At 52.6% G+C, this 14,865-nt stretch overlaps 1 protein-coding gene across 1 annotated transcript in view; it reads right to left on the reverse strand.

The window, feature by feature from the left end:
* LOC144947847 (proteasome adapter and scaffold protein ECM29-like) overlaps positions 1 to 14,865 on the reverse strand; it is a 77,957-nt gene that overhangs the window by 48,887 nt on the left and 14,205 nt on the right. Inside the window, 6 exon segments of the mRNA XM_078877201.1 lie at positions 3,049 to 3,219; positions 5,678 to 5,795; positions 6,605 to 6,673; positions 7,944 to 8,058; positions 9,767 to 9,821; positions 11,029 to 11,174. Of these exon segments, the coding sequence (XP_078733327.1) occupies positions 3,049 to 3,219; positions 5,678 to 5,795; positions 6,605 to 6,673; positions 7,944 to 8,058; positions 9,767 to 9,821; positions 11,029 to 11,174 (674 nt within the window).

The following is a 14,865-nucleotide window of genomic DNA, read 5'->3' on the forward strand; positions in this document are numbered from 1 at the left end:
CGCATTTATGCAAATTCTTTTGTCAAGGCGCAACTCCCCCCCTTCCAACCCAGCTTAAATAGACGCTGCCAAGCGTGGTGGTGTTTCATTCAGACGCTGTCTCCCCGACAGACCTGTTTCTTCGCCTGAGGACGGCTGCTTGCGTTGTGGCCGAAACGTCGTGAGAATTGCATTTTATTGTGTTTTATTTCTATTATTTTATTACTTCCCTTCTACGTGACTTTACCGAAAGAACCAAGAAGATGACGACACCACGTTTACACACACACACCGCCCCCACCCCACACCCTCTCTGTTCAAGATCGAAAACAGGATTGAAGATTTGAAGTTTTCGTGACTGCAGGGATTCATCTTCTTGGTTCTTTCGGTAAAGTCGCGTAGAAGGGAAATAATAAAATAAAACATAATAAAATAATTCTCACGATGTTTCGGCCACAACGCAAGCAGCTGTCCTCAGGTGAAGAACAGGTCTGTCGGAAAGACAGCGTCTGAAATGACTGCAGGGATTCATATTCAGACGCTGTCTTTCCGACAGACCTGGTCTTCGCCTGAGGATGGCTGCTTGCGTTGTGGCCGAAACGTCGTGAGAATTGTATTTTATTATGTTTTAGTTTTATTATTTTATTACTTCCCTTCTACGTGACTTTACCGAAAGAACCAAGAAGATGAAAACTAAATTATTTAGAGACACGTGTCTCTAAACAGCTCGCTTCATAAGCTACAGTAACTTTGCTGGAGCAGTCACAGCTGATGACGGAGGCTTGTGTTGCTTCCGAAACGTGAGGCCGAAACGGGCACACGAGGGGGTGGGTGGCCAGCACCACGCCCAGCCGCCTTTGTCTCCCCAGTGGCGATGTTTACACACCGCAACAGGTACTCATTTGAGGCTGAGTCGACCTCGGGGAGACCCAGGACCGGTTCAGATAATCGTTCAAGGTTTGGCCTAACTAACACACACCCTCCCTGATATGAATGATCCTCCTACCAAAGCAAGCAACCTATCAACCCACTCACCCGCCCACTCTCAAACTCACCCATCCAACCACCCACCCACCCACTCACCCACCCACCCACCCACCAATGTACCTACTCGCCCACCCACGTATACATCCACCCACTCACCCGTACACGTCCATCCGCTTACTCGCCCAACAAGAATTGAAGTTCAACTTCTCCCTCTTTGCTCTCGAAGACAGCGAGAGACGCGGAGGACGCCAGGGTTGGAACCGCAGACGAGCGGGAATGCCGCGGCCGCAACCCCAAGGTCTGCGCTCCTCTACGTGTTAAGATGCTTTCGGACAAATAATGGGCGTTTGCACGCGGGAGGAAATATTGGGGGTAGAGGCCGAACGAAATTCGGTTTTGGTTTCTGCGCCGAAAGTTGGCAAATGGCTTCTTTCGGCATTGACTTTCGGTTTCGGCCGAAATAATTTTTTTTACTTTCGGTCTGATTTTGGTTTTGGCCGAAATCATAAATTCAGTTTTGGTCAGCCTCGAATCGGAGGCAACACTCTACCCCACGCAGACGGAACGGGGAGGAGGCCACATTCATTGTTGCCGTACCGTCTTCTACTTACCGACCTACGGTTGAAATATCCACTTACAGGGCTGACTGGTGAAACATCCACTCACCTACCGACCGGTGAAATATCACGTAGGTGAAAAAAGAAAACACGCAAGTTAAATCACGACGTTTCGGAGGCAACACAAGCTTCCGTCTGCAGGTGAAACCGTCACAGCAAAAGCGCCGTATCAAGTTGCTGTATCAACACTTGATACGGCAATTTTGCTGTCACGTTTCCACCTGAAGAAGGAGGCTTGTGTTGCTTCTGAAACGTCGCGATTTAATTCAATTTGTTTTCTTTGTTCTACCTACGTGACTTTACTGGTAAAACCAAAGAGTACGAATCCTTGCAGTCACGAAAGCTTCAAATCTAGAATTGGTGAAATATCCACGTACAGGGCTGACTGCTGAAATATCCACTTACCTACCGACTGCTAAAATATCCATTCACCTATTCTCAGGTTTTTTCGGTAAATAAAATAAAAATCACGACGTTTCGGAGGCAACACAAGCTTCCGTCTGCAGGTGAAACCGTCACAGCAAAAGCGCTGTATCAAGTTGCTGTATCAACACTTGATACGGCAATTTTGCTGTCACGTTTCCACCAGAAGAAGGAGGCTTGTGTTGCTTCTGAAACGTCGCGATTTAATTCAATTTGTTTTCTTTGTTCTACCTACGTGACTTTACCGGTAAAACCAAAGAGTACGAATCCTTGCAGTCACGAAAGCTTCAAATCTAGAATTGGTGAAATATCCACGTACAGGGCTGACTGCTGAAATATCCACTTACCTACCGACTGCTAAAATATCCATTCACCTATTCTCAGGTTTTTTCGGTAAATAAAATAAAAATCACGACGTTTCGGAGGCAACACAAGCTTCCGTCTGCAGGTGAAACCGTCACAGCAAAAGCGCTGTATCAAGTTGCTGTATCAACACTTGATACGGCAATTTTGCTGTCACGTTTCCACCAGAAGAAGGAGGCTTGTGTTGCTTCTGAAACGTCGCGATTTAATTCAATTTGTTTTCTTTGTTCTACCTACGTGACTTTACCGGTAAAACCAAAGAGTACGAATCCTTGCAGTCACGAAAGCTTCAAATCTAGAATTGGTGAAATATCCACGTACAGGGCTGACTGCTGAAATATCCACTTACCTACCGACTGCTAAAATATCCATTCACCTATTCTCAGGTTTTTTCGGTAAATAAAATAAAAATCACGACGTTTCGGAGGCAACGCAAGGTTCCGTCTTCAGGTGGAACCGTCACAGCCACGACAGCTGTATCAAGTAAATGAGAGATTGCAGGAGCTACCACTCCGTTAATATATCATTATTTTACTTTTATTAATTTTAATGTTTTACCTACGTGACTTTACCGAAAAAACCTAAAAATATGAATCCTTGCAGTCACGAAAGCTTCAAATCTAGAATCCACTCACCTACCGACTGAACGACCGACCTCCGACCCCCGAGGTGCACCCACCGTGTTCTTGGTCTCGGGCACGAGCGCGTTCCAGATGCTCATCATGGCCTGCCGCACGCCCGGGTTGGGGTCGAACTGGTAGCGGTAGAGGCGGGGCACGATCAGCGGAAGGTACGGCGCAAGCTGGGCCCCGGCCTGCCGCGCGATGCCGCTGAACCCGAACGCGGCGCCCTGCCACGCAAGGACACGCACGCACAGACACGCGGATACACACAGACACGCACAGACACGCGGATACGCACGGACACGCACGCACGGACACGCACGGACACGCGGATACGCACGGACACGCACGCACGGACACGCACGCACGGACACGCACGCACAGACACGCACGCACGGACACGCACGCACGGACACGCACGTACAGACACGCACGCACGGACACGCACGCACAGACACGCGGATACGCACAGACACGCACGCACGGACACGCACGCACGGACACGCACCCACAGACACGCACCCACAGACACGCACGCACGGACACGCACAGACACGCACAGACACGCGGATACGCACAGACACGCACGCACAGACACGTACGCACGGACACGCACGCACAGACACGCACCCACAGACACGCATGCACGGACACACACGCACAGACACACGCACGGACACGCACCCACAGACACGCACCCACAGACACGCACCCACAGACACGCGGATACGCACCATGTTGGCACTCATCCACCCACCCACTCACCCACGCACGCATCCCTCCACACACCCACCCACTCACCCACGCAGACACCCATCCACCCGCCCATCCACCCATCCGCCCGCCCACCCAAAGATCCCCCATATAGCCTGAACAGACTGTTGGGGCAAGTGCTGTTAGCGAGCACCTGTGAAGGCCGGCAAGGCACACGAGGGAGGTGGGTGGCCAACACCACGCCCGGCCGCCTTTGTCTCCCCAGTGACGATGTTTTACACACGGTGCTCGTTTGAGGCTGAGTCGACCTAGTGGAGGAGGCCCATGATCGGCTCAGATACTTGTCATCGGTGTGAGTAGTCTATGGGTCTCTGTGTGAGTAGTCTATGGGTCTCTGTGTGTAGTCTATGGGTTTCTGTGTGGGTAGTCTGTGGGTCTCTGTGAGTTTGAGTCTCTGTGCGAGTAGTCTATGGGTCTCTGTGCGAGTAGTCTATGGGTCTCTGAGTGAGTCTATGGGTCTCTCTGTGTGAGTAGTCTATGGGTCTCTGTGTGAGTAGTCTATGGGTCTCTGTGTGAGTAGTCTATGGGTCTCTGTGTGAGTCTATGGGTCTCTCTGTGTGAGTAGTCTATGGGTCTCTGTGTGAGTAGTCTATGGGTCTCTGTGTGAGTAGTCAATGGGTCTCTGTGTGAGTCTATGGGTCTCTCTGTGCGAGTAGTCTATGGGTCTCTGTGTGAGTAGTCTATGGGTCTCTGTGTGAGTAGTCTATGGGTCTCTGTGTGAGCAGTCTATGGGTCTCTGTGCGAGTAGTCTATGGGTCTCTGTGTGAGTCTATGGGTCTCTGTGTGAGTAGTCTATGGGTCTCTGTGTGAGTCTATGGGTCTCTCTGTGCGAGTAGTCTATGGGTCTCCGTGTGAGTAGTCTATGGGTCTCTGTGCGAGTAGTCTATGGGTCTCTGTGTGAGTCTATGGGTCTCTGTGTGAGTAGTCTATGGGTCTCTGTGTGAGTAGTCTATGAGTCTCTCTGTGAGTAGTCTATGGGTCTCTGTGTGAGTAGTCTATGGGTCTCTGTGCGAGTAGTCTGAGTCTCTGTGTGAGTAGTCTATGAGTCTCTGTGTGAGTAGTCTATGGGTCTCTGTGTGAGTCTATGGGTCTCTGTGTGAGTAGTCTATGGGTCTCTGTGTGAGTAGTCTATGAGTCTCTGTGTGAGTAGTCTATGGGTCTCTGTGTGAGTAGTCTATGGGTCTCTGTGTGAGTAGTCTATGGGTCTCTGTGTGAGTAGTCTATGGGTCTCTGTGTGAGTAGTCTGTGGGTCTCTGTGTGAGTAGTCTATGGGTCTCTGTGGTGAGTCTATGGGTCTCTGTGTGAGTAGTCTATGGGTCTCTGTGTGAGTAGTCTGTGGGTCTCTGTGCGAGTCTGTGGGTCTCTGTGTGAGTCTGAGTCTCTGTGTGAGTAGTCTGTGGATCTCTGTGTGAGTAGTCTATGGGTCTCTGTGTGAGTAGTCTATGGGTCTCTGTGTGAGTAGTCTATGGGTCTCTGTGTGAGTAGTCTATGGGTCTCTGTGTGAGTAGTCTGTGGGTCTCTGTGCGAGTATGTGGGTCTCTGTGTGAGTCTGAGTCTCTGTGTGAGTAGTCTGTGGGTCTCTGTGCGAGTCATCTATGGATCTCTGTGCGAGTCTATGTATGTTGAACTTCTTTTGCACCGTACGTATTCAACGCGCTAGTGGGAGGTGCATGCGGGGCGGGCAGGAGGAGGGGTAAGCATGACAAAGTGAACACGCAAAAAGCAGCTCCAGGGAAAGTCGTGTTTTTTCACCCCCTTCAATCTGGATGATGACGTGGTGGTTGTTGTTGGTGGTGGTGGTTGTTTGTTGGTGATGGTTGTTGTTGGTGGTTGTTGTTGGTAGTGGTGGTGGTTGTTGGTGATGGTGGTTGTTGGTGGATGGTTGTTGGCCAGTTCACGCTCCCCGCCCACCTTTCTCGAGTTCCACACGGCATGGTGGTTGGCCAGATTCATGAACTTGTAGATGAGGTCCGGCTGGTTGAGGTCGCTGACCAAGGAGCACAGCTCCTTGTACGTGGTCAGGTTTTGCCTGCGAGCAAACGCCACACACAGCGAGCGCATCACCGTCCACTCGTCCACCAACGTCTTGTCTCTTCTCACAATTCAGGTTCCTAGAATCAACCCACCCGCGCCTGCAACGTGGCTTCATCCCAGAGGTCGCAATCGGGTACCCGATACCCGTACCCTACCCGATACCCGGCTACCCGTACCCTACCCGATACCCGGCTACCCGTACCCTACCCGATACCCGGCTACCCGTACCCTACCCGATACCCGTACCCTACCCGATACCCGTACCCGATACCCGTACCCTACCCGATACCCGTACCCTACCCGATACCCGTACCCTACCCGATACCCGGCTACCCGTACCCTACCCGATACCCGGCTACCCGTACCCTACCCGATACCCGGCTACCCGTACCCTACCCGATACCCGTACCCTACCCGATACCCGTACCCTACCCGATACCCGTACCCTACCCGATACCCGTACCCTACCCGATACCCGTACCCTACCCGATACCCGGCTACCCGTACCCTACCCGATACCCGGCTACCCGTACCCTACGAGTAAAATGAACGCCGGGCCACTTGGGCGCGTCACCGAGATTCGGCGGCGAGCGGAGACACCGCACCACCCTGCGGCTCGCGGACGCGGCGAGGGCTACGAAACACTCTCTCTCTCTGAAACACTCACCCCCCTCCTCTCCGGGAGTGTCTCTCTCTCTCTCCGAAACACTCACCCCCTCCTGGAGTGTCTCTCTCTCTCTCTCTCTGAAACACTCACCCCCCCCTCCGGGAGTGTCTCTCTCTCTCTCTCTCCGAAACACTCACCCCTCCGGAGTTTTGCCGACGCCTTCGCCCGGAAATATTTCTGTGTCCTGCGTGACCGCTTGCGGCTTCCTGGGCGGCGAGAGATTTGTTTGACAACAAAGAAATGAACAAAATCAAACGATTAGGAGCAGCAGCCAAAATGCAATGGAACGCGTAATGATGTCAAGTGAGGGGGTGGGTGGCCAGCCCCACGCCCGGCCGCCTTTGTCTCCCCGGTGGCAATGTTTACACACCGCACCGGGTCCTCAATTGAGGCCGAGTCAACCTAGGGGAGGCCCAGGACCGGTTCAGATAATCGCCACCGGTGTTGGCCGTGAGTGGGAATCGAACTCGGGTCGCCGGGTTCGTAGCGCAGCGTAGCGCTAACCACTACACCACCGCCCACACACACGCAACAACAACAACCGCCATTCGCCACTAAGTGGCGGTGACGTCACCACGACGCTTGTGCCAGGCCATGTGCACTCACACATCTACAAAAACAACACAACAACAACAACAACCGCCATTCGCCACTAAGTGGCGGTGACGTCACCACGACGCTTGTGCCAGGCCATGTGCACTCACACATCTACAAAAACAACACAACAACAACAACAACCGCCAATCGCCACTAAGTGGCGGTGACGTCACCACGACGCTTGTGCCAGGCCATGTGCACTCACACATCTACAAAAACAACACAACAACAACAACCGCCATTCGCCACTAAGTGGCGGTGACGTCACCACGACGCTTGTGCCAGGTCATGTGCACTCACACATCTACAAAAACAACACAACAACAACCGCCATTCGCCACTAAGTGGCGGTGACGTCACCACGACGCTTGTGCCAGGCCAAGTGCACCTTGAGGCCGCCACGTGAAGTGTCGAACGCCCGCCGGCAGGAGGTCACGGGGCAGACCCAGCAGGTGCAACGGGTCGACTGACCGAGATGACTGACCAAGATAACTGGCTGATGCACCACCTGTGCCCCCCTACTGTACCAACTTGCTGTGCTTTCATAATCAACGTTGTTGGGTGTTAGATCGCGTTATTTATAAATGTGTCGTAACCCTCCACCACCCGACACGGCCAATCAGTAAAAAAGTGTCACGTTGACAAAAGACAAATTAGTTCACTGCTTTAGCCCACCGGTGTGTTGAAGCGCGAAACCACAACATTTACAATTTGAGTAGCACGACGTTTCACTGGTAATTGCATCCAGCATCATCGGGCAATTCGCCAGAATGGTGAGGCTCTGCTGTGTCGCGGCGCTCCGCTCGTTGTTGTGAGCAAAAACACACACACACCCACCCACCCACCCACTCATCCACCTACGGACCCCACCCCACCCACCTCTTTCCCGTCATGAGCGTCTCCACGAGGATGGAAACCAGCTGCTTGCGATCGTCCTCCGTGCCATGCTCGTATACCAGCGCCAGCCCCTTGGAGGCCACGTCCTGACTCAACTCTGCAGCACGGAGCGGGGCGGCCAACGAGCCGGAGGTCATCGTTCCACGTCGACTACCTCGCCTGGTGCGCAGGAAGTCGTGGGTTCGATCGCGACCCCTGACGACGCCTGCTGCTGTATATTTGGAGTTTGTGTACCTCTTTCTCATCATCATCATCATCACAGTTGCGAGATGTCAACTACCTCGCCTGGTGCGCAGGAGGTCGTGGGTTCGATCGCGACCCTGACGATGCATGCTGCTGTATATTTGGAGTTTGCGTGTCTCTCTCATCATCACAACGGTAGTTAGGAGATGCTAACTACCTCGCCTGGTGCGTAGGAGGTCGTGGGTTCGATCGCGACGCTGACAATGCCTGCTGCTGTATGTTTGCAGTTTGTGTGCCTCTTTCTCATCATCATCATCATCATCACAGTTGGGAGATGTCAACTACCTCGCCTGGTGCGCAGGAGGTCGTGGGTTTTTTTAGCGATGCTGACGAAGCCTGCTGCTGTATATGTGGAGTTTGTGTGTCTCTTTCTCATCATCATCGCAGTGCGAGATGTTAACTACCTCGCCTGGTATATAGGAAGTCGTGGGTTCGATCGCGACCCCTGACGCCTGCTGCTGTATATTTGCAGTTTGTGTGCCTCTTTCTCATCATCATCATCACAGTTGCGAGATGTTAACTACCTCGCCTGGTGCGCAGGAGGTCGTGGGTTCGATCGCGACCATGACGTCTGTTGTATATTTGGAGCCTGCGTGTCTCTCTCTCATCGTCATCACGGTGGCTAGATGTTAACTACCTCGCCTGGTGCGCAGGAGGTCGTGGGTTCGATCGCGACGCTGACGATGCCTGCTGCTGTATATGTGGAGTTTGCATCTCTCTCATCATCTCAACGGTGGCTAGAAGATGTTAACTACCTCGCCTGGTGTACAGAAAGTCGTGGGTTCGATCCCGACCCTGACGCCTGCTGCTGTATATTTGGAGCCTGCGGTGTCTCTCTCTCATCATCACAACGGTGGCTAGGAGATGTTAACCACCTCGCCTGGTGCACAGAAAGTCGTGGGTTCGATCCCGACCATGACGCCTGCTGCTGTGTATTTGGAGTTTGCGTGTTTTCTCTCCGCCGTGGTCGTGTGGATTTTTCTCCGGGCGCTCCGGTTTTTCACTCCACGTTCACAATCAACATCACCACGCGTTTAGAGAAGTTTGCGGCTGCTAAAAATGTCCACGTGCCGAGAAGCCACTTTCGTTGGGCGACCATTTCTGAATAAGAGCTACGTACGTAGCCCAGTGAGCCTTACCTGGTAAAATATAAATAATTGTTTAGACTTAGTTGAACACGTCGGCTTTCGCGACCAATATCATCCACGGCTCGCCAACGCACCGCCGGCGTGCTGTACTCGTGACGAATTGGCCACGTTAAGTTTCGATTTAAAGCTTCTTTCGTGACCGCAGGGATTCATCTTCTTGGTTCTTTCAGTAAAGTCACGTAGAATGGAAGTAATAAAAATAAAACATAATAAAATACAATTCTCACGACGACCCGGCCGGGTACGGGTACCCGTTTGCGACCCTGGTGCGGCCGGGTACGGGTACGGGTAAGGAATCAAAACCCGTTTGCGACCTCTGCTGACAGCTACTTAAACGGACGGAAATAGATGAAACGTCTAACGCTCATAGTGAAGCCGTGGGGGTGGGGCGAGGGGCGAGGGGCAAGGCCTTACCGTCGTTCTCGGACAGCATGCCGGTGAAGGCTTCCTGGATCTCCTTGAGCTGACACTGGTGGGGGGGGGGGGGGGAGACGGAGGGCACGCAATGACATTCCACGCGGGGCGGCGGGGACACCACAGTTGGCTTGTTTGTTTCACAAGTCGAGAACGCGAGAGGCCGCGTTGAGCCTCATGCGCACGAGAGCTTGACCTGCGTTCCGCTGGTCGGGGAGCGCGAGGATTTGCTGCCGAGCTGCATAATGGAGCCCCGGTGATTTTCGCGGCGTAAAATGATCGGATTTGGCAAATCTGGTTGTGTTTGATGCACGTTGGGCGCAATGTCAAGGAGACGTCTGGATTTCGATGGCTGTCGACAGAAGTCATGTTGTTTTTTTGTGGATGACAGATGCGGTCCCCGTTACTTTTCTTTCCTGTAGAATTTGCGTGAATAAAAGTTCTATTGTAGAAAAAAAACAAAGAGAGGGAAGGGAGGGAGAAGGGAGGGAGGGAGAGAGAGGGGAGGGAGGGACAGGGAGGGGAGGGAGAGGGGAGGGAGAGGGGAGGGAGGGAGAGGGGAGGAGGGAGAGGGGAGGGGGAGGGAGAGGGGAGGGAGAGGGGTGGAGAGGGAGAAGGGAGGGAGAGAGGAGGGGAGGGAAAGGGGAGAGAGAGGGGAGGGAGGGAGGGAGGGAGAGGGGAGAGAGAGGGAGGGGAGGGAGGGAGAGGGGAGGGAGAGGGGAGAGAGAGGGGAGGGAGGGAGGGAGGGAGAGGGGAGAGAGAGGGGAGAGATGGAGGGAGGGATATGGGAGGGAGAGAGAGGGGAGGGAGAGGGGAGAGAGAGGGGAGGGAGGGAGAGGGGAGGGATGGAGAGGGGACGGAGGGAGAAGGGAGGGAGGGAGGGGAGGGAGGGAGAGGGGAGGGGAGGGAGAGGGGAGGGAGAGGGGAGGGAGGGAGGGAAAGGGGGGGGAGAGAGAGGGGAGGGAGGAAGGAAGGGAGAGGGGAGGGAGGGAGAGGGGACGGAGGGAGAAGGGAGGGAGGGATGGACGGAGGGAGAGGGGAGGGAGAGGGAGGGGAGGGAGGGAGAGGGGAGGGAGAGGGGAGAGAGAGGGGAGGGAGAGGGGAGAGAGGGGGGAGGGAGGGAGAGGGGACGGAGGAAGGGAGAGGGGACGGAGAGGGGAGGGAGGGAGAGGGAGAAGGGAGGGAGAGGGGAGGGAGAGGGGAGGGACGGACGGAGGGAGGGAGGCGACACGGGGGGGGGTGAGCGGTGTGAGCGGGGTCACCTTGACGGCGGAGTGATATCCGAGGCGCTGCACGATGGAGAGCAGCCACACGGAGGCGGCGTGCCGCACGTGCGGGTTGGGGCTGGGCACGTGGCGCGCGAGGACCTCGTTCAACAGCCACGCCACCTCGTCGTTGCCGCCTCCCACTGGCGCGGGCAAGAGGACGGACCGTGAGCGCGGCAGGGACCACGGCGGCGCACAGGGGAGAGGGGACGGAGGGAGGGAGAGTGGAGGGAGATGGGAGGGAGAGTGGAGGGAGAGTGGAGGGAGATGGGAGGGAGAGGGAGGAAGAGGGGAGGGAGGGGGGAGGGAGAGGGGAGGGAGATGGGAGGGAGAGTGGAGGGAGAGGGGAGGGAGATGGGAGGGAGAGGGAGGAAGAGGGGAGAGAGATGGGAGGGATGGAGAGGGGACGGAGGGAGAAGGGAGGGAGTCATGTTTGCATAGACCACAATACCTGCAGTCATAAAGTCACGTAGAAGGGAAATAATACAATAATCAAGGTCACGTGGAATCCATCCCCGTAGAGGTGGTTAAATTTCGATTTAAAGCTTTCATGACTGCAGGGATTCATCTTCTTGGTTCTTTCGGTAAAGTCACGTAGAAGGCAAACAATAAAATAATAAAAATAAAACATAATAAAATAATGCAATTCTCACGACGTTTCGGCCACAACGCAAGCAGCCGAAACGTCGTGAGAATTGTATTTTATTATGTTTTATTTTAACTATTTTGATCATTTCCCTTCTACGTGACTTTACCGAAAGAACCAATAAGGTAGCAGCACCTAACGGAGGCCGGTGTGGCACACGAGGTAGGGATGTTTCACGCGCACTGAACCGGGTGCTCTCGTTTTTAGGCCGAGTCGACCTAGGGGAGGTCCAAGACCAGTTCAGACAACTGCTGTCACCGGTACCGGCCAGAAGCGGGAATGGAACTCGCGTCGCCCGGCTTCGTAGCACTTCCGCTCCCCAAAGACAAAGATGCCCCGTAAAGCCCCAACAGAGTGTTGGGGCAAGTGCTGTTAGCGAGTAGCAGGACATTGTGAATGCCACTGGCACAGTGGCACACGAGGGGGTGGGTGGGTGTTGGGGAAACATCACCACCCCCGGCCGCATACCCTGCCAGGTGCTCGTTTGAGGCTGAGTCGACCTAGGGGATGGTTGATGATGCTGGTGGTTTTGTGGGAGATGTTGGTGATGATGTCGGTGATGATGTAGGTGATGATGTAGGTGATGGTGTAGGTGATGATGTAGGTGATGGTGTAGGTGAGGGTGATGGTGTAGGTGATGGTGTAGGTGATGGTGTAGGTGATGGTGTAGGTCAGGGGTCTGCAACCTTTAAGACATAAAGAGCCACTTGGACCCGTTTCCGAAGGAAAAAAATAAACTGGGAGCCGCAAAACCATTGCAACATTTAAAACAAATATAACACTGCATATATTGTTTCTTACCTTATTGCTATATATATAGGATCGTGCAGTCAGCTGTCAATCTGAATAAAAAAAGGACTTTTTCACTTAACAATGTAAAATATATTTTTGCAAATTAATAGCTAAATTACCTGGTTAATGGGATTTTTGCTCCTGAACCTCAGTGCACAGTGTCTGCACATCAGGGCTGTAAGACGTCACCTTCATTTTCACACAGGCTTGCAAGCTGTCATCTGTGAGGCGTGATCGATGTTTGTTTTTAATATAGTTCATGTTGGAGAAGACCTGCTCACATACATATGTGGAGCGAAGATCGACAGGACTCCAAATGCATACTTTTTCATGTTTATATAAGTGTTGGGGATGGCATTCCATGTTTCGAATACAAGTTTGTCCTGTTTGGGAAGGTTTTCAATATCACTCCATTTATGATTTTGAGCCAGAATGGCCTTCTGACGGGCAACATCCTCAAGAGTAGCGGTCAAGCATTTTAACTTGGACACCCATATATCTTTGTCGGCTATATCGGCCAGTTCCATCTCAAGATCAGGTTGACTTACACCTGCAAATGCAGTCATATTCAATAGGGATGGATCGATCGCCAGGGGAGTGACAGGGAAGGATAATGTCGTTTTTTCCTCTCTGAACTCACAGAATCGTTTCCCAAACGAACTTTGCATTGTGGTGATTGCAGACTTGAAATATTCCAAATTTATCGTATCATGACTTTGTTTGAACTCTCTCAAAGAGGGAAAGTGAGACAGTGTACCTCTCTGTAAATCTTTGACAAACACTGTCAACTTGCGCTCGAATGCCAAAACCTCCTCCAGCATGTGCAGGGCTGTGCCTCCTTTCCCCTGAAGGGTTGTATTTAGCGTGTTTAGATGTGCTGTCATGTCTACCATAAAATTTAATTTTTCCAGCCACTCTGGCTGTTCCAGCTCAGCAAAGGTGAGCTCTTTGCTGCCCAGGAAGGTTTTTACTTCTTCCAAACATGTGACAAAGCAACGTTATTGCCTGTCACCGGGCGGGCAGTGTGGAGCGGAGCGGCGACCTGTCAGCAGCGGCAACGCCAGAGCAGGTGTCACAGTGCGCCTCCTCCCCTCGCTAGCATCCGCCCCGGAGCCGCGGTCAAGGTTCAAAAGAGCCGCATGCGGCTCCGGAGCCGCAGGTTGCCGACCCCTGGTGTAGGTGATGGTGTAGGTGATGGTGTAGGTGATGATGTAGGTGATGATGTAGGTGATGTTGTAGGTGATGGTGTAGGTGATGTTGTAGGTGATGGTGTAGGTGATGGTGTAGGTGATGGTGTAGGTGATGATGTAGGTGATGATGTAGGTGATGATGTAGGTGATGATGTAGGTGATGTTGTAGGTGATGATGTAGGTGATGATGTAGGTGATGTTGTAGGTGATGGTGTAGGTGATGGTGTAGGTGATGGTGTAGGTGATGGTGTAGGTGATGATGTAGGTGATGATGTAGGTGATGATGTAGGTGATGATGTAGGTGATGATGTAGGTGATGGTGTAGGTGATGGTGTAGGTGATGGTGTAGGTGATGGTGTAGGTGATGGTGTAGGTGATGGTGTAGGTGATGGTGTAGGTGATGGTGTAGGTGATGGTGTAGGTGATGTTGTAGGTGATGGTGTAGGTGATGGTGTAGGTGATGGTGTAGGTGATGGTGTAGGTGATGGTGTAGGTGATGATGTAGGTGATGATGTAGGTGATGGTGTAGGTGATGGTGTAGGTGATGATGTAGGTGATGATGTAGGTGATGATGTAAGTGATGGTGTAGGTGATGATGTAGGTGATGGTGTAGGTGATGGTGTAGGTGATGATGTAGGTGATGATGTAGGTGATGATGTAAGTGATGGTGTAGGTGATGATGTAGGTGATGATGTAGGTGATGATGTAGGTGATGATGTAGGTGATGATGTAGGTGATGATGTAAGTGATGGTGTAGGTGATGGTGTAGGTGATGGTGTAGGTGATGGTGTAGGTGATGATGTAGGTGATGGTGTAGGTGATGGTGTAGGTGATGATGTAGGTGATGATGTAGGTGATGTTGTAGGTGATGGTGTAGGTGATGATGCAAGTGATGGTGTTGGTGATGGTGTAGGTGATGATGTAGGTGATGGTGTAGGTGATGGTGTAGGTGATGGTGTAGGTGATGGTGTAGGTGATGATGTAGGTGATGGTGTAGGTGATGGTGTAGGTGATGATGTAGGTGATGGTGTAGGTGATGGTGTAGGTGATGATGTAGGTGATGGTGTAGGTGATGATGTAGGTGATGGTGTAGGTGATGGTGTAGGTGATGATGTAGGTGATGGTGTAGGTGATGGTGTAGGTGATGGTGTAGGTGATGATGTAGGTGATGATGTAGGTGATGATGTAGGTGATGGTGTAGGTGAT

This window comes from Lampetra fluviatilis, chromosome 3, assembly GCF_964198595.1.
Source record: "Lampetra fluviatilis chromosome 3, kcLamFluv1.1, whole genome shotgun sequence".
Classification (NCBI taxonomy): Eukaryota; Metazoa; Chordata; class Hyperoartia; order Petromyzontiformes; family Petromyzontidae; genus Lampetra; species Lampetra fluviatilis.